Source organism: Mandrillus leucophaeus, unplaced genomic scaffold (genome assembly GCF_000951045.1).
Source record: "Mandrillus leucophaeus isolate KB7577 unplaced genomic scaffold, Mleu.le_1.0 Scaffold1012, whole genome shotgun sequence".
NCBI classification, from domain to species: Eukaryota; Metazoa; Chordata; class Mammalia; order Primates; family Cercopithecidae; genus Mandrillus; species Mandrillus leucophaeus.
In genome coordinates this window covers 242,417-262,893 of record NW_012098233.1, presented here as the reverse complement: position 1 = coordinate 262,893, position 20,477 = coordinate 242,417, and the positions used below count along the sequence as shown (strand labels likewise).

The window sequence follows — 20,477 nt, the reverse complement described above, 5'->3', positions numbered from 1 at the left end:
AAGTCCTTTAATAATTACTTTGAATATGAAAATTTTACTTTTTTCATGTATCATATTTAGCCATAAAATTATTTCTTTAAATCTTTGAACAGTTGCAGTTAGCCAAATACACAGAATAGCTTTCCAACATATATTTATGTGTGTATATAAAACAGTAGAATCCATTTAATGACAATTTATTAAATGCAATGTGTATGAGGATTATGAGATCAAATAACAGTCAGAATTTCAAAGTAGCTTAATTCATTATTTAGTTCACTTGAAATAAAATAATCTTAAGGACTTAATTAATGGAGTTTTACTTTTTTGTAACTTGAGAAGACTTTTTGGAAAAAGAAAAAGCTTGGTTGAAACCTTTATTATATGTCTCTACTTGTATTGTTTTTTGAGGTATGTACACTTGGAGAAAGTCATGGTGTTAAAAGATATATTGTAGACTTTGCGGTCCATTTTAGGTGTTGTTTACCTCTGTCCAATTGTGACTATGACAGTGGGGATGCATTCTTTTTTTTTTTTTTCCCCCAGGAAGATTACAGCCTTCATAGATGTGTTAATGTCTATCCTCAAGTCTTTATTCAGTTCTACTTTGGAGAATGGCTTCAGAGCAAAAAAATGAGATAATTTAAGCAGATAAAGTGCTGTGGTTTTCAGAAACATTCTTCTTCGGAGTCATTTATTTACTAGAACAAGTAATGAGTTTAGTTTAAAATAAATATGAACATCATTGGGAAACAATTCACTGGCTCAAATGACATTAGCATATTATATGTATGTTTTAAGTTTTTTTTGCAGAGTTTTTATTTTGGGGTATAGCAGTTTGAGTGGTGAAGTGGAAGGAGCATAGAGTTGGTATTTACACAGATGTTAAGAGTAATCTTAGTTTGCTCTCTGGTTCTCAAATCTGTCTCTGCACAGGAGGGATAAGAACATGTGGTTTGTGAGGGTTAATACCTGTAAAGAACTTAGTCTAGCGACTGGCACATATTAGGCTCTCCCTGGCAGTTATTATGATTATCATTTTCTTAGTTATGAGGTAAGAGAAAAGAACACATAAAAAACAGATATCCTATTGGCCTAAAAACATAGCCAAGCAGGACTAGTGCAAAAAAATGTTCTTGAACACCATTATAATTTTGTATCTCAGGCATGCTGAATGCTATTTGGCCAGCATATGGTCTACTCTGAATGTTTTGCTTGTTTTTGAATACAGGTATGAAGCTAATAGAATGTAAGTCAAGCAAGTACTCAAATAATGTTGTTTTGTTCAACTCGTTTAGTTATAGTGTTGATAAGAAAAAAAAAATAGTCCTTCCCAGTCAGGGCCACTATGTGGCAATTACATGTTCTCCCTATGTCTGCATGGGATTTCACTGGGCACTCTGATTTCCTTCCATATCCCCAAAATGTGTACAGAGAATTGCTGTCTCTAAATAGTCGCAGTCTGGTTGAGTGAGTATGTTTGTCCTACCATGAGATGGTGTCTTGTCCAGGGCTGGTTCCCACCCTGTGTCCTGAATGTTTGGGTTGGGCTCCAACCATCTGGGGCCCTCAACTGGGATAAGCAGGTTAGAAAATGAATGAACAAATTAATGAATGAATACAAATTATTGTCAAATAAAAATGTATAAACTATACCATAATTATCCAAATGCACATGATAAATAATGCAGTACAAAAGCACCCAGAGCTCATCATATTTGTGATTGATTCTGAACTGCATGTGGGAGGACATGCTCCTTACAATTTTCACTTTTTGAACGTTTATACCTTAATTTAACCCAGCCCTACTATGACCACCGTCATTCATTAATTCACCAGAAATTGGATAATTATTTTGTTTTCATTAATCGTTCTTAAGTGTATGTATAGCTCACATTTAGTTCAATGTTCAATATGAAAAGTGTTTTCAGTCTTTATTTAGAAGTTTGGTGGTGTTTTTTGTGACTGGAAATAAACTGTAGGAACTTAACTTTGGTTTATATCAATTAGCCTATGGTCAAATTGGTTTCATTAAAGTTCAGTTGCTTAAAGTCGAAGTTTGCAAGATCCTATCGAGGACGTTAAGTGAGGACTTACTATACATTGAGTAATATGGGTTCTAAAGTCTGTTTTTATAACAATACTTGAACTGCATTATTCATGTCTTGACTTGCTTAGTGACCTAAATAGATATGTAATTATGGACCAGAGAACTTGAAGATCTAAAAATGATAAAGTGTTTTTTTTTTTTCTAAGCGGCATATTTCATGTAGTGTACCGTTTGAAGGTTAATCCATGTTGTGTCATGTATCAGCCATCTTTTTTACGGCTGGATAGTATTTCATCATACAGACTACTTTTGGTTAATCCATTCATCTGTTGAAAGAAACTTGGATTGTTTCCACCTTTTGGCTCTTGTGAATAATGCTGTAGTGAACATTGGTGTTCAAATATTTGGTTGAGTCCTAGCTTTCAATTATTTTGGGCATATACGTGGGAGTGGAATTGCTGGGTCATATGGCACTTCTGTATGAGTTCACTTAAATGAAATTTTTTGAATGAGGAACTAGAGACAGAAAGTATATAAGAAGTTGTCAGGGGTAGGAGGTGGAAGGAATGAGGAGTTATTGCATAATGGTGATGAAGTTTGTTTGGGTTGATGAAAATTTTTCAGAAATAGATAAGAATGATAGTTGTACAATATTGTGAGTGTAATTAATGCTACTGAATTGTACACTTAAAAAACCTAAAATGTCAAATTTAATGTTATATGTATTGATCACAGTTAAAAATAATAATAGTATAATATGCCAAAACCCACTGTACCCTTTTAAGTGGGTGTTTTGTATGGTATGTGAATTATAGCCCAATAAAGATGTTTATACAAATGGATCACACTTACAAAGGAAAGTTTAAGTTTCCAAACATATACTATATTGACCACTTCAGAGTAACTACAAGTACCTGGAATGAATTAGGTTTGGGAAATTTATGCTTCCACTGACAAATAACCTAGTATTACATAATCTAAGGCTACATAAAAATGTGGAGGGGCACAATTACTAAATTATTCATCTTTAGGGACTTTCAGTCTAAATCATGAAGTATGTAGTAATATCCATGAAGTAACTGGTAAGTTGAGAGAATAAAAATCAATAAGTTACATATAGATAGATACATAAACCTTTGTGCACATGCATTTGTACCTGTATATAATTTGTAAATAATTAACACAGGAAAGGACTAAAAAAGGCATTGTATTGTGCCGCCTATTTTTTTAACACCTTTCTTTCAACTTCTCTTTGTGTATACAAAATGACTAAGTAGGTGCACATTTTACAGTGTTTATATAATATCCATTGTAAATTTGAATCTTCAAAATCACCTCTGTTTAGATTATGAATAGTTTATTAGTAACTCTGTTAGAAAATGAAATACAAATGCTAACTTTCACTTGAATTCTACATAATGTTATTACTTGGAATTATTAAATATTTTGTGAATTATAATCAAGATACATATGAATGTTTATAAATTCATATATATGAAATTTTAAATTCCAGATGCACACATGCCTGTATACACACACGTGCGCGTGCACACACACACACACACACACCCCTTCTGTGTTGCTTAACCAAAATTTGATTACAGATTTGAGATATTTTGAATCTGAGAATGTTGTTATGGTTGATATTACTACCTGCTGCCCCACTCCCCAAACTCCCACCTAAATGTTAGGGAAGCATGGCAAGTGATAAATAGATTCAAGGTATGAAATGACATACTATCCTGTGTTAAAAATACTCATTGTTATATCAGATAGTTGTTCAGTTCTAGTTTTTTTTATTGTTTGCTTATTTTTCAGCTGCTCCAGTTGATGTACTAAAAGCACTAGATTTTCACAATTCTCCAGAGGGAATATCAAAAACAACGGGGTTTTGCACAAACAGAAAGAATTCTAAAGGCTCAGATACTGCTTACAGAGTTTCAAAGCAAGCACAACTCAGTGCCCCAACAAAACAGTTATTTCCAGGTATGTTTACTTTATTATTATTACTACTAAAATTATTACTACTTTTGTTACTACTAATACTACTTTTAGTATTTCTTTACTAATTAGTATTTTTATCAGGTTAGATAATGCCCAATTATATGGTAAAATGCAATTCTTTCATATATCAGACACCAAATATTTTGTGGTCACCAAAGTAATGTAATGAAAATAACAAATAATTTAATAATTGCCAATCATAATTCAGCACAATCACATTTCTGTGAAAATATGCTTATTTGACCATTTAGTAATTCATTACTTTGTTAGAACATAATATATGGAGACAGCATTTTATATCTAGCCTGTTTCTACATGTAATCATATAGAGGTTATTCATCGTGACTAGGGTATAGGACGGAATCTTTCCCCTTAATGACTACCTAAGTTAATTTAATGGGCATTTGGATTTAAACATACTTAGTGCAGGTTTTCCTAACATTAAGGTAAATGTTTCTGTTGAAAGAGATACTTTTTTTTTGAAAATAATTTTGCTTTATTTTTGCATGTCGTTCTTAGCTAAAATATGAGAAAATTTAGTCACATCTCACAGTTATCTCTACTGAAACTAGAGATTTTTTTTTAAATATCAGCTGGCAGTTTTTCATAATGGTACTGAAAAGTACTTGCTGAATATTTTTCCTTCCATGAGAGCACTAATTGACCTAATAACACTAATTATCTAGAAATCATGATAATGTGGAGAAAGGGAATTGAGTGGTGAAATGACAATTTTTGAGCCTCATATTTTCAGATCAAGTAACTTGTTAACTGTGCTTGCCTCCATTTGATACATACCAGTTATCTATGATTGGTTGATTGACGGGTGTTCTCATCCTTATTTAACAGAGGAGGAAACTGAATTTCACAGAGGCTCTCTGAGTTGACCAAGTTACATTGTGGTCAATATATAATCTAGGTCTGTTCTGCTCCATATATTTTATGTTATCAAATGGTCCTTTCTGGCACTTTGGGATCTTCTCGGCAGCGATTTATCATTTAAATTCTTCATATTATCCTATATTATCTCTGCTTGAGAAAATTTGAGTTTCCTATCTTCATATGAAACTATTTTCTAACAAGAGGAAACAAACATAAATCAAGGGATTTAAACGTTACAAAACAGCACAGTACAGTTTTCATGGAAGGACATTTTAAAATACTTTGAAATACATTTATTTTGATTGTTCACTGATTCTTCCAATATATTTTCTGTTTTGCAATACTTTGTGGTGAACAGGAACAAACTGAAAATATAAAGAATAAAATGAACTTTTTTCTGACTTTGAAAATAAAAAAATTAAAATGATTATTAAGTTCATAAAATATTTAAAAAATAGAATTAAAAATTAAAAGTAAAAAGGTAAGTTGCTTTTTCTATTTATGTGCACTCTGCTGCATTTCTTAAAGCCTCCTTAATAGATAAAGGGATGGGAATTTTGAAGAGAGGAAAACAAAGAAAAATATACCAATTAAAAACCTTTAGAAATACTCAGATTACAGGTTATAATTTTTATACTTTGGCTCATTATCTCAGGGTCAGTGTGTTCTGCATTCCAATGTGGTAGTTATTTAAAATCATTAATTTTATATAATTAATTTTAATACTATATATTTAAGTGATAAAAGCTATATAATCAACATTATCTGACTGCTTTCTTTATGATACAGTTTCATATAATTTCCACAGTAGTTCCATGGGACAGATTAAATTATTAGGCCAGTCAATGGATAGGAAGGGCAAGTAGGATTTTATTTGCTAAGAACACGTGGCTAGGAGATGGTGTGTTAATTCCATATATTGACTATTACGAATAATGTTGCAATAAATATTGGACTGCAGATATCCCTTCAACATACTGATGTCATTTACTTGGTGCATATACCCAGTAGTAGGATTGATGGATAATATAACATAGGAGTGCATATGTTTTTGACATACTGATTTCATTTCCTTTATATGTATACTCAGTAGTGGGATTGATGGCCCTAGCTCTAATGTTTTGAGGAAACTTTTTACTATTTTCTATATGGATGTATTAATTTACATTTTCACCAATAGTATGAAACTGTTCCCTTTTCTCTACATCTGCACCAACACTTATCTTTTGACTTTTTGATAGTTGTCATTCATACTGGAGTGGAGTAATAGCTCATTGTGGTTTTGATTTACATTTCGCTAATGATTAATGATGTTGAACATTTTTTTCATATACCCATTAGCCATTTGTATGTCTTCTTTGAGATATGTTTATTCAGACATCTTGCCCATTTTTAATTGGATTATTTTTTTTTCTATTGAGTTGTTTGAGTTCTTTACATATTTTTAATATTAACCCCTTATCAGATGCATAGTTTGCAGATATTTTCTTCTGTTCTATAGGTTGTCTCTTCATTTGCTAAATTTTTCTTTTGCTTTGTAAATGCTTTTTAGTTAAATGTAATCCTATTTGGATGTGGTAGGGCTGGGATTTGAGCCAAATGATCTGACAAGATTCAGAACTTTCACTTGAGATACTGTACTGTCTTCCAGTTAACTACTCTATGCATACATTTATAGCATAAAAATGTATTAAAGCCTCTTGCTGTTTTTTCTTTTGTAATACATTTTAATAATTTCCACTTCATAAAACGTCTTTCTACTACGTGGCTTCATAAGATTCTATTACATACATATTCGTATTTTATTTAACCAGTTTCAATCATTGCAGCTTATTTTAAAATTTTACTATTATAAATAGTGGTTTGGTGATTTGAAAGCATAATACGTTTACATATATGCATCCTCTCCACATACATTCTTGGTAGTAGAATTGCTGATCTACAATTGTTTGAACTTGAATCCAAGACAGACATGTTCATATTTCTTTTACAGATTTATACTACTGCCTGTAATAGAATTTGGAGTGAATGGATTGAAAAAGGAAGGTCTTGATATTGGGCTAGATATTGTTGATTACACATGCACATACACAATGGTTTTGTAAAAAGACAACTTTTAAACTAAAAGCATCTCATTTCTCAAATAATAATGCTTGCTTTATTTATATGCCAGAGTAGTAAGAGGATCAAATAAGATATATTTGCAAAACTATTTTGAAAAATAAAATCCACAACTTAACATGCAGTGTTTTATAAAAATATCAGTATTCTTTGCTTAATTGTTTGAGATATACTTAGGGTAATTGTTTAAATGATATATTTGTAAGTACCAATGTAGATCACACTGTATGCTAGATATTTGGCACATGATTGAGAGAGAGAAAGAAAGAAAAACAGATTCTACCTTCTTGAATTTAAAATCAAGTTAGTCAATTACCTTATAGTTCTGGTTCATAATGACATACACTTCTTTAATAAGAACCAATAGGCAGTGAAACTGCATTGTTTGATATTAAGAACCAATAGAAAACTCTTAAGCTTTTAAAGAAACAACAAAAATAATACATTTGTAAATTGGGTCATTACAATGCTTCTTTAAAGTGGGAATGTATGGCTACAGACTAGACAAAGCCAAAACATACAAACTTTATGCCAAAATTAGTACTTAAATAAGTGTTTTAAGAGTGCTGGCTATGTGTTTGATATTTACTGGTATCATGATCCTGTTGCCTAAATCAAATTTAATTTCATATAGCCATTGTGCTTTAAGTGCTTTAAGTGAGTGGCTTTAAAGTTTGACTATAGCTTGGATAAAAATTGAAGAGAAACCTTAATAGAAGACCCCTATTTATTTATTAATCTGTTTACTATTCAAAGTTGGTTGATTTATAAAGGCCATGTAGAAAGTTCAAAAATACTACAGTGATCTAGGAACAATGTAGAAATTGGACGCTGGAAATTTCTAACTCTTTGGCCTTTTCTTCTCAGGTGGACCTTTTCCAGAAGACTTTTCAATATTATTTACAGTGAAACCAAAAAAGGGAATTCAGTCTTTCCTTTTATCTATATATAATGAGCATGGTATTCAGCAAATTGGTGTTGAGGTTGGAAGATCACCTGTTTTTCTGTTTGAAGACCACACTGGAAAACCTGCTCCAGAAGACTATCCCCTCTTCAGAACTGTTAACATCGCTGATGGGAAGTAAGTCACAAAATAATGCAATGTTTTAACTATGCGGATGTCATTATTTTTATTCAGTCATTTAACAAATATTTATGAAGTATGATACAGTTTTTCCAGTGGCTGGTGATAAATAAATGAGCAAAAAATACATAAAGACATAGTCTATAGTATGTACAGGGAAACAACAATGCTTTCAAAATAAATCACTAATAAATAGTATAGCAGGTGATAATAAGTGAGAAAGAAAAAGAGAGCAGTAAAGAGGATAGGATGTGGCAGTGGGGTGGGTACAGTTTTAAGAAGTGAGATCAAGCCAAATCCCACTAAGAAAGCAGTATGTAAAAAAGGTGGAGTGCTTGCCATGCTGATAATTAAAAGCCTAGTGTTCCAGGAGAAGCAGGAAGCAAATACAGTCTCTGATTCCAGGGTGTGGACAATTTGTTCCAAGCAATATCAAGGATACCAGCATGGCAGGAGAAGAGTGGGATGATGAGGATGGAGAAGCAGAGGGAGGCCAGATGGTATAACACATTGTAGGAGGTTGTAAGCACTTTGGATTGTACTCTGAGTGAAACAGGAAGTTACTGGAGGCTTTTTGAGCAGAAGAATGATCTAATTCGACTTACGTTTTACTAATAATACTGGAGATCAGAGGAAGCATTATAGAGTACTGATATGTGCCACGTGCTAAGCTCTTTATACACTGTTAACTCATTTAGTTCTCTTGATTCCTTTAAGAAAGTAAAGTTAATAAACTAATTTTACTGGTAAGGGAGCTGAGGCTCAGAGAGTTTAAGTAACTTGCCTAAGGTCATATAGTTGGAGAGTGATAGAGATGGGGTTTGAACTCAGGAAGTCAGGCTCGCACTGCGCTCCTTTGCAAATCATGCCGAATTCTGAATTATGCATAGTGGTCATTCCCTTTCACTTATGGAGCAGCTATATAGAAATTTATGCTTATTAAGTTTACTCTATATTTTATCACTGAATCCAGACCTCTAAAAAAACTTCATCCGAAATAGCACATTTGGTCAGAGATATAAGAAGGAAGTAGCAGTGCTCGCTCATTGACACTCATTACATTTTTGTCAGGACCACAGAGAAACTCTCAAGTCTCAGTGTTACAAAACAAACAAACAAACAAACAAAAAAAAAACAGGCTTTTACAACTAATTTACATTATTATCCTATGAACAAATTAGATATAATAGCACATCGTGTTTCATTTTTTGACTGTTAGCAAACTCCATACTAAGAGTTTAGTCTATATTTGGTAATTGTAGAAAATATTTTGAACTTATCTTATTATTCACACCTTATTTTTCCTTAATCCTACTTTCCTAACTGAAAAAAAGAAAAAAAACCCTTCAATTTATTGCAGCCCAGACCACATTCTATTCAAAACTAACAGGCAGTGTTTAATATGAATGAATCCTTAAAGTAAAACATGAACAAATAAAAACAAAAAAAGGGAGGATGTTCAATAAATATTTTTAATTGATTATCAAACAGAATAAGAAGTTATATTTACATATATCACAGTAGTAAAATATTATCTTGATACTATATTGAATATAATTCATAACTAGCAGTATTCATTTTTTTCATTCATATATGCCTTCAGTAACAATTAGTTAAATGCTTACTGTGTGCTAGATAGGTCCTATACTTTTACTTGAGACTGTTAAAATGTGACGTATTTGTGGAGCTCAACTGACATAATAATTTAGATGCAAAAATACTGGTATTTAAGCATAGTCTGATTTTTTTCAAGAACAATCATGACATTCATCATGAATGAACATTCATTCCATACGTACTTATCTATTAGCCACCACTTGGCTGGCAGTCTGTAGAGCACAGCAGTTGTAGCAATGAACAACCCAGGCGAAGTTCCTCCACTCCTGGAGCTTAAATATGTGAAGTGCTGATAGTTCTGTGAATGAAAATAAATCAAGGTAGGAAATGTAGAGTGTACTATTTTAGATAGGGCAGTTTAATATGAATGAATCCTTAAAGTAAAACATGAGGTTTTACTCATATTTTTTTGACGAGGTTACATTAAGCAAAATCACAAAGGAAGTGAGAGTACAGCCATGCAGGGATATGGAGAAAGAACAATCCTTCCAGAGTGAAGAACCCGTGCAAGGGGCAATAAAAAGACATCCTTGTGGTTGGGATGCCGGGAATCCAGGGAGCGTCTGAGCTCATGAGGTTATAGAAGGCTAGGGGACCCTCATATGAAGCAGAGTGAGGGCTTCAGTTTTTACTGTGAGTGTTGTATTTGGTAGTTTTTAAGAATGCAGACCCTTGATCTGACTTATATTTTTAAAAGGTGGCTCTGGTTGCATAAGAGTAGAAGCAGAGGTCAGTTAGGAGTCTAGCTGTGAGAGATGGCAGCTTGGACTAAGTTGAGACACAATGGATTCTGTTTATACTTTCGAATTTATGAACTGATAGAATTTTCTGACTATAGGAGTGTGTAGTATGAGAAAAAGAGAATAATTAAGAATGCCTCTAAGGCTAAATGTTAATTTAGTATTTTGAATAATATATATGATACCATGATTATGACATATCATTATCACAGCCTACATTAATTAAACAAAAATATCAAGTTTAGAGTTCTAATCAATTTTAATTATTGAAATTGTTTTTATTTTCTGTTAATGAAAAGCACATACCTATAATACTGGGAATGGTTTAAGTGAAGACACAGATTTCTTGGCATGAAGTATGTGTAAATTTTACTCTCACTCTATTAAGTAGCTCCTTGTATAAATCTTTGCTCAATTCATACCAAGCAGACACTTATGCCAGTTGAATGTTCTAGTGGAAAGACCAAAGATTAAGTGTATATGGAAATACACTTGGTCACCATGCCAAGTCACATGAAACAGACATTTTAGGAAGGCTCCTGCAACTTTTTGGGTATTTTATTTTATGGATCTAGTCCTAGACACTTCTGGAATATTAATCTAGCACTTTTCGTTTGGAAAAAAAATAAAATACAAACCAGACTGGCTTGTAGAATCTGAGTGGGCTTCATTTAATGGTTTATGTTAGCACCATACATTGTTAATAAAACCCACCATTTTACAGTATGGTTAGGGAATGTGCGTTTCCAAAGGGCTGGCCATGTCTCCCCAGCCAAGCCTGTCATCACTGCTCTGAATTAGTTGGAGCAGTAGCTGCAGAGTGAATTGAGACTCTCATTCCACACATGTGTTGACTATGTTTTCTTTCAGTTTTCCACTTCCTGCCAACCCTGGAAAGAAGGAAAGATATTGTGTCTCAGTCTTGGATCCTGCCTACAGTAGTGATCTATAACTGTCTTGAAATTAAAGTGGAAAAATAATGAAAGCACTTGAAATAAATGTGAATAAAGACAGAGAAGCACATTGTGTTTTACAATTAGGACGTTGACTTGCTCTAGATGGAGCACTCATTCAATTAGTAGACATACCCTTTTACAGTCAATCTCAGGGGATCATTAGAGCAGATTTTTTTTTAAATGGAATTCCACTTTGGAGAAAGCATTTACGTACTTGGAAACTATTACTTACCCCATATCCCACCCTAATCTCTATCAAATACCTTCATCAGGACACAGTGAGATTAAGCTTTTGTTACTACAACACAAAGTGAAGCAAAGGATGGGCACTTCCTTATCAGCACAGACAGCTAATTCTACTGTGCATTTTATGCTGCTTGTGTCCCTTTGAGTACCTAGCGCTGTTAGGTAAAGAGTAAGTAGTCACCTGTTAACCGGCTGCTTAATAAATGAGTCTACATTTTTTGTTTGATTTCAGTTCATTTTTATAATTTAAAATGCACAGTATTTTAATGTGAATACTGCTTTGGCAACCACTGTTTTTTTGAAGCTTACAAAAGAATTACTTGTCTTTTTTAGGTGGCATCGGGTAGCAATCAGCGTGGAGAAGAAAACTGTGACAATGATTGTTGATTGTAAGAAGAAAACCACGAAACCACTTGATAGAAGTGAGAGAGCAATTGTTGATACCAATGGAATCACGGTTTTTGGAACAAGGATTTTGGATGAAGAAGTTTTTGAGGTAAAAATAAATCAAACTCTAAGCTGAATATTGACAAATCAAATGAACTGGGTTAACAACAGTAAAAATACTGCTTTATAGCAATATGTTGTAAAGCAAAGTTGAAACTCTAAAGGGTGACCTAGTTTCTTCCTGTGTGAGTATAGTGGTGATGTTTTCTATTCTTCAGTAAGAGAATGACCAGACAATGGTGACTGTAACGCCTGGGAAACATTTACAGGGATTGGTTGATTTGAACACAGACATGCTATTCTCCTGGAAAGGACAAACAGCTTAACTCTTAGTACTTTGTATTATTTTCTTTGCAGAAAAGAACACTTTCTTCATTTCATTCTATGGGAGGTTAATTTAGAGAGATGTATATACAAGCCATATGTTTTGCCTTCCTCTGTTCTTTGTGAATGTTTTTTAAGGTAAAATAGAGATCATATTGCAAAATATAAATTTTAAGTTTATAAATCACTTTAAAACATAATGTAAAGATCATGGTAAGATTCCATCTAATTATATTTCACTAATTATGACAATCACATTCTTTTAGTTCTCCAATCATTGGATATGGCAATTTATGCTTTAATTTTCATTTAGTCATTTTTTAAAAGAATAAATGATCTGAATTCTGACACAATTAAAGGATGCACTCTCCAGACATTATTTATTATTTTGGTGGTTGTTTGTAAACAATTTGAGTCATTTCTTTGTCAAGGTGTAACAAAGTAAAGCTGTGTAACATATTACAAATTAATAGACAGTTTCACCTGGAGATTTGCTATATTTTATGATGTGTGAATATACATATACACATGTGTACACACACACACATATATACACACAAACATACAGAGAGTATGTATTTTCATAAACAGAGCAATGTTCATTCAGAGCGTCAGCTAGACTATTTCGCTCCTGTACTTATATATATAACCTACAGTGTAGTTTTATTTAAAATTTTTATTACAATTAACATTTGTGAAAGTTCCATGTTATCTGAGATACTATTATTTCTGACTTTTATCCACTAGTGTGTACCTAAGCCTTTAACTCTATATAAAATATTTTAAACTACCATATCATGCTGGATTATGTAAATGATAAACTGATTTGAGTAGTATATAATGGAAATATATTCTCAGATCTCCCAATATCTAACATTGATTACATGCACATGATGATAAACAATTATTTAGTCTTTCAATAAATAAATATTAATATAATTTCTAGTCTTGAAAAACCTTCTTTTGAAAATAAAACTATTCATAAATATGTTTCATGTGAATTATGAATAAATTATAATTTATTTTTGTAAGCTACACCTTATTTTCCAGGAACATAAATGTGTAAGACAGAGAAGAACAATATCAATGGAATTTCTTTCTTTTTAAAAAATTGATTCTTAGCTTTGTAATATTATATGCCATGTTCTGAATCCTGGAGTAACTCCAGCTCTTTAGTTGGAGAAACTATTAAAACATTAAGAAAAGTAATGTTGAAAGGATTCTTTAATGAAACCTTTAGCGAATATGACAATGAGTAGTGAAAAATAAGTTTATTAAGCTGCTTCGCATACTAGAGTTTCATGAAACCCTATGAAGTTTTAAATAGAACATTTACTTACTATTAAGTGCAGTTAGTTTATAAAATGTTAATGGATACAGAACTTACTCTCTCAGGTTTATCTTTTACAATCTTTGACCAGTTATAGAGGGAAACTATTTTTACTTACTAAAAATATTGAGACTGCTTTAGAGTAGGAGTATTTGAATTGGATGAAATTTAGTATTTATCTAATTCATATACTCAAATAGCCATCAGATATAAGATTCAGGTCTTACTTTCTAAATTATGTTATTGTATGTATATATGAAATTTCAATAACAATTTGGTCTCTTTCCACTTGAAAATAGAACATGAAGAAAATAAGTAATTCAAGTATATAGATGTTTAGTCCGAATTTCTCACTCTTTTGTAAAATTAGTTCATTCTACCTGATGTTAATATATCTTTTCGTAAAAACTTATTCGAGTATGTATTTCCTTTTATTTTTGGTTTATATTATAGTACTTATATACTTATGACTCTTCGCAAGTAAACACATAGAATTTAAACTAAAAATGACAGGAGAGAGAAATTGTACTGTCTATACATTATGTTAGTGTTTTATAAATAGTTGTGATGATGAAGATAATATAATACCAGTGATTTATTAGTCTGAAAACTAGAAATGTCACTTTTTCAGACATAGTATTCAAGCCTGTAATCCCAGCACTTTGGGAGACCGAGACGGGCGGATCACGAGGTCAGGAGATCGAGACCATCCTTGCTAACAAGGTGAAACCCCGTCTCTACTAAAAATACGAAAAAGAACTAGCCGGGCGTGGTGGCGGGCGCCTGTAGTCCCGGCTACTCGGGAGTCTGAGGCAGGAGAATGGCGTGAACCCGGGAGGCGGAGCTTGCAGTGAGCCGAGATCACGCCACTGCACTCCAGCCTGGGCGACAGAGCGAGACTCCATCTCAAAAAAAAAAAAAACAAAAACGAAAAAACAAAAACATAGTATAAGTCAGATTTAGTTGCAGATTTGTTTAGTATATGTAATTTCATTTTACACTACCCTACATTAATAGAATGGTACTACTATGGTAAAAAATACTAAACATGGTCATATTTGAGTTCCAATCTAATGACTTTTTAGAATTCAACATTATACAGATAAAAGCAAAGCTGAAGATGATTTTAAAGTTTGAACAATTATAGTTTACATATTATGCTCATCATATGCTCATCACAAGATGAGCATATAGACTCATAATTCAGATTTTATAATTTCAGCATAGCAGAGTGAGTACATGAATTGATTTGGGGATAACAAAAATCTGATTTTGAATCCTAGCATATAGCTTAATATTCAACCTTTTCTGTATAATTACTCTTTATCAGTTTCATATGGGAGATATAACAGAATCTTCCTCAAAGGACTTACAGAAAAAATGAGCCGATGTATGTACAGTCTTTAAGATACTAGTATAAATATAAATACATATAGATTTTTACACATACACACATATGTAATATAAATGTGGTTGTATGTTGTTAACTTAATTATCCATTAATGTGTACTTTTACAAACATTATTATAACTTCTTTTTCTTATGATTTTACAACTGTGATATTTCAAATACTTTTGATATGGGCGACTAACAGTGACCCATCTATCAGTCAAAAGTCCTTGTGGGTCCTTCTGTCTGTCTTCTGAAAGTCCTCATGGGTCCGTCTGTCTGTGTTCTAAATGCAGTACTTCTTTTCTGAGCCACTGCAGTTTTACAAAGTACCTTGTAGAGATTAGATACATTTGTCCCCTCTAGACAGAGGTAACACCTGAGTACAGACCTAAATAAGTGGAACGTGGTCTGACTTAATGAGTATTTCCATGCAAGAAAAAAAAAAAAAAAAAAAAAAAAATTCCTACCAGCACTAATCAACAGCCTTGATTTTTTTTCCTGCTTGATAAGATTCAGATGTGAGGAAAACTAAATTAGAAGAATTGTATTGCTTGTATTTATTATCAATACAATTATTTTTGGAGTCTTTAAAACAGGAAAATTTCTTTACTAAATAGCAAGTTATAGCCATTGTTCAAGTTTTAAAAACATTGTTATTTCTATTTTCTTTTTTTAAAATAATCAAAACAGATTATTGCAGGCCTTTTATATTTTTTAACCAATAGCCATCTTCGGGGAGATTATTTCATTGAAGCAATGAGTAAAATATGACATATGACGGCCATTTGAGTAGAAAAGCTTTGTGATGAACATTTTGCATTTTTTCAAACTACTCAGAAAATATTTTGAATATAATTTTCTATGGAGAAACCAATGAATAATAATTTATAAAAGCTATGCTATTTGATAATTCTACAAGGCCTGAAAAAAGTAAGATTATCAAACTCTTTTGAGATAGCTTTTGAGATGGCCAAAAGTAAAGCCACCTCAAAAGCCATTAAGAGTTTGATTATTGCTTTATGGTGTCCATATATCTTTTTAATGCATATATTATCCAAGATACACACTTAAAAGTTGAATTTTAGACATAGTTCTCCTGTAGAACAATGTTATAAGATGGAGATAGCCTTTCCATTTATCCACTTTTCCCAGTCTAGATGCATTTAGTTCATGTTTTTTTGTGATTTTTTTCTAAATTTATTGAGTTATAATTGAATCACAGTAAACTGCAAATATTAAAAGTATACCATTTGATCAGTTGTGACTGATGTATACAACTGTGAAACCATCATCATAATCAATAAAATAAACATTGCCATCTCACCCAACAGATTCCTCATCACCTTTTATAATTCATTCCTTCTTCTATACTAACCCCAGACAATCATTAATTAGCTTTTTATCACTGTAGCATTTCTGGTACTTTTACAAATGGAATTATACTGGATGCATTCATTTTAACTTAACTCATTTTAACTCATTTTTCTTTTCCCTGTTATTAACAGTATGTCGAATTATGTTGATTGATTTTTCAAATATTTAAAAACAACTTTTCAATCCTTAGAGGTCTATAGACCCTACTGGTGATGTAGTATGTTGTCTTATTTATATAACATACAATTCAGTTCTTACTCAGTATAATGATCTTAAGATTTAACAATATTTTTTTGTATTTAATATTAATATTATTATTATTATTATTTTGCTGAGTAGGATTTTAACACATAGCTAAACCAAAATGTGTTCATATTCACCCTATTAGTGGGCATTTGTGTTGCTTCCAGGTTATGGCTTCTATAAAGCCACTATGAACGTTCATGTATACATTTTACTTTGTTTGGTTGAATACCTAGACGTGGAATGAATGGGTTATTTGGTAGGTGCATGCTTAACATAAAAAAAAAAGAAAATTGTCAAATTATTTTCCAAAGTGGCATTAACCATTTTATACCTTCTTCAGCAGTATATGAGAGTTCCAGTCGTTATGTATCCTTGCCAACCTCTGATATGTTCAGTCTTCTTCATTTTAGGCATTCTAGCTAGATGCACTGTAGTGTTACATTGTGGTTTTAATTTGCACTTCTCTCTTGACTGATGATGTTTACATTTTGCCAGGTGCTTGTGGGCCATTTAAGCATACTGTTTTGTGAAGTGTCTTTTCAGATGTTTTGCCCATTTAAAAAAGTTGAGCTGCTTGTCTTTAGTTTAAGGAGTTAGTTTAGTTTTACAAAATATCATGCATATAGATTTTTTGTCTGATAAATGTTTGCAAATATTTTTTCCAGTATGTGACTTGCCTTTTTTTTTTTTTTTTTTAAATTTTCTTAATGGCGTCTTTCAAAGTGTAAATGCTTTTAATTTTGATAAAGTTCAATTTATCAGTTTTGTTATGTCTAAAAAACTTTTACTCTAAGATCACAAAGATTTTCTTCTATTTTTAGTATCAGAATGTTGTTGTTTCAGGATTTGCACATAGGTCATGTCCCATTTTGAGTTAATATTTGCGTATAATGTAAGGTAAAGGTCAATATTCACTGTTTTCTACATAATGATATCCAGTTCATTCAACACATTTTTCTGAAACGACTTTCTTTTCATGATTTGTATTGTCTTGGTCTTTAAAATAGAAATTAATTGACTACCAATTAGTGCACCTATTACTGAACTCTCCACCTTATTTTATTTATTCTTTTATTTTTTTTTTACTAACACCAAAATATCTTGATTACTATAGTTTTACAGAAAGCTTTTAAGTCATGTGGATAAATACTCCTACTTTTTGTTCTTTGTAAAACATTGCTGTAGTTAATATTGGCTCATTTTCATTTCTACACACATTTTAGAATAAGCTTATTAATTTCTACAAAAAGTTGTAGTTTTAATGGGGATTTCATTTAAGCTACAGATCATAATGAAGAGAATTGAAATTTTGAAAAATCACGGAGTTTTTCTATTTCCTGTACATAGTATAACTCTCCATTTAGTTTGATCTTGTTTAATTTTTTTACAATGTTTTCTAGATTTCAGGGTAAATGTCTTGGATATCTTTTATTTAATTTGTTCCTAAGTATTTTTCTTTTTAGTGCTACAGTAAATGAATTTGTTTTTAATGTCATATTTGAATATTTTCTTGCTAATATAGAAAACACAATTTTTCGTATTAACCTTATGTCCTATATCCTTGTTGAATTCATTTATTAGTTCAGGGGGTTTTTTTAATGTAAAAAATTACATAATCTGAAAGTAGGGACCATTTCACAAGTTTTCTATTTTTATGCTTTTTACTTGTTTTTCTTATCTTATGGCAATCAATGGGATATATATTGAATATGGCATTTATATATATTGAATATAACTTGTGTAAGCAGGTATTCTTACTTTTTTTTCTGACCTTATGTGGAAAATAATTCAGTCTTTCAGCATTAAGTATGATGTTGGCTGAAAGTTTTCATTGGATGCTGTTTATCAGTTTGAAATTTACGATTAGTCTTAGTTTCCTAAATAATTTGTTATCATAAACATGTACTAAATTTTGTAAAATGCTTTTTCTACACCTATTGAAATGATCATGTAGGTTTTTTTTTCTTGTTAGTAAGTTGAATTACATTGATTGATTTTTCAAATATTTAGAAACAACTTTTCATTCCTTAAATGTATATAGAGTCCTCTGTAGTCATGTAGTATATTATCCTATTAATATAACATATAATTTCATTTTCTAAAATATCTTTAAAAATTTTTAATCTATATTAATGAGGTATACTAGTCTATGAATATCTATATTGATAATGTCTTTGTTAGGTTTTGATAGCGTTATCCTGGCATCATAAACTCATCTGCTTAGTGATCTCTCCTCGTCTATTTTCTGAAAACTTTCTTATATTACTGATGTTATTTCCTTCTTGAATACAGGATAGAATTAAGCAGTGAAAATTTCAGGCCCTGTTTTCTTTTTAAAATTGTTTTAACATATTCAATTTCTTTACTCGATACAGGTTAATTTAGTTTTTATGTTTCTTGTTGCATCGATTGTGTTGTTTTATTTTTTCAATAAATTTTTCTAGTTCAACTAAGTTGTTGGATTTGTTCATATAAAGTTGTTTGTAGCATTTCATTGTTTTAAATTTTAATATCTTTAAATTTTCTACGGAAAACTACTTTTTATTCCTGATATTAATAATTTTTATTTTTCCCCAGATCAATAATTTGAACAGGTACTTGAAAATTTTGTTGGTATTCTCAACAAACCAGTTTCAGGCTCTGTTAATTATCACTCTTAACGGATTCATTTATATTTCATAATTATTTTTTTCTATCATAAATTTGAAAACGAAAAATTATCTAGCCTCTCAAAATATAGGGTTATTATTTCAAGATTTATTTTTCCCAGTATAAAAATTTAAAATTACACATTTCTCTCTAAACACAGGTTTAGCTGCATACCACAATTTTACTGTGTCAGTTTTTATGGTAATTTAGTTAAAATAATTTTCAATTTCTTTTTTTATTTTATTTCTAGCCCACTAATTATATAGTGATGTTTCATGTCTAGATACTTGACCTTCTCTTAGTTTTTTGGTATTGATGTCTAATTCTGTTGTCTTCTGAGAATAAATTTGGTATGATCTCAATCCATTTAGATTTACTGAGATTTGATATATGGTTTAACATGTAGTCTGTCTCAGTTAATGTAGTAATGCCCTTAAAAACTAAGAGCATTGTGAAATTGTTCGATGCGGACTTTTATAAATGTCAGTTAGATCTTTTCTTATTTTTCTTATTTTTTTGTCTGTTTGTTCTATCAGCCATAGAGGAGTGTTAAAATTTTCTACCATAATTGTAGAATTGTGTATCTTCCTTTTCATTTTGCCATTTTTTGCTGCTTATACGATATTCTCAGGCACATGCACATTTATCATTGTTGCATCTTTCTGCTTGTCACATTTTATTATGAAATATTTGTCTTTATCTCCACTAGTATTTTTTGTCTTGAAGTCTACTTTATGTGATATTAGAATGGCCACTCCTTTTCTTGTTAACCTACAATTTGAATGCTATGTATTTTTTATGTCCATTTATTTTCAAATTATGTGTCTGCATAAAGTGTGCCTGTTAGAGTCAGGTTATTGGGGGGTCTTTTTTTTTTATCCCGTCTATATATTTCTGCCTTTTAATTGGTGTCATGAAACTAGAAACATGTAATTTACATTATGCCATTGATTTGTTATTGATATGGCTGGATTTAAGTCTGCATCTTATTGTTTCTATTTTCTTTGTACTCTCTGTTGTATGATTCTTTGTTCTT

At 31.4% G+C, this 20,477-nt stretch overlaps 1 protein-coding gene across 4 annotated transcripts in view; it reads left to right on the top strand.

The window, feature by feature from the left end:
- COL11A1 (collagen, type XI, alpha 1) overlaps positions 1–20,477 on the top strand; it is a 241,690-nt gene that overhangs the window by 23,603 nt on the left and 197,610 nt on the right. For all 4 annotated transcript variants that reach the window (XM_011975884.1, XM_011975869.1, XM_011975892.1 and 1 more), the window contains exons 2-4: positions 3,848–4,015; positions 7,904–8,117; positions 12,013–12,175. In XM_011975884.1, coding sequence (XP_011831274.1) covers positions 3,848–4,015; positions 7,904–8,117; positions 12,013–12,175 — 545 coding nt within the window. The remainder of the gene's footprint in view (positions 1–3,847; positions 4,016–7,903; positions 8,118–12,012; positions 12,176–20,477) is intronic.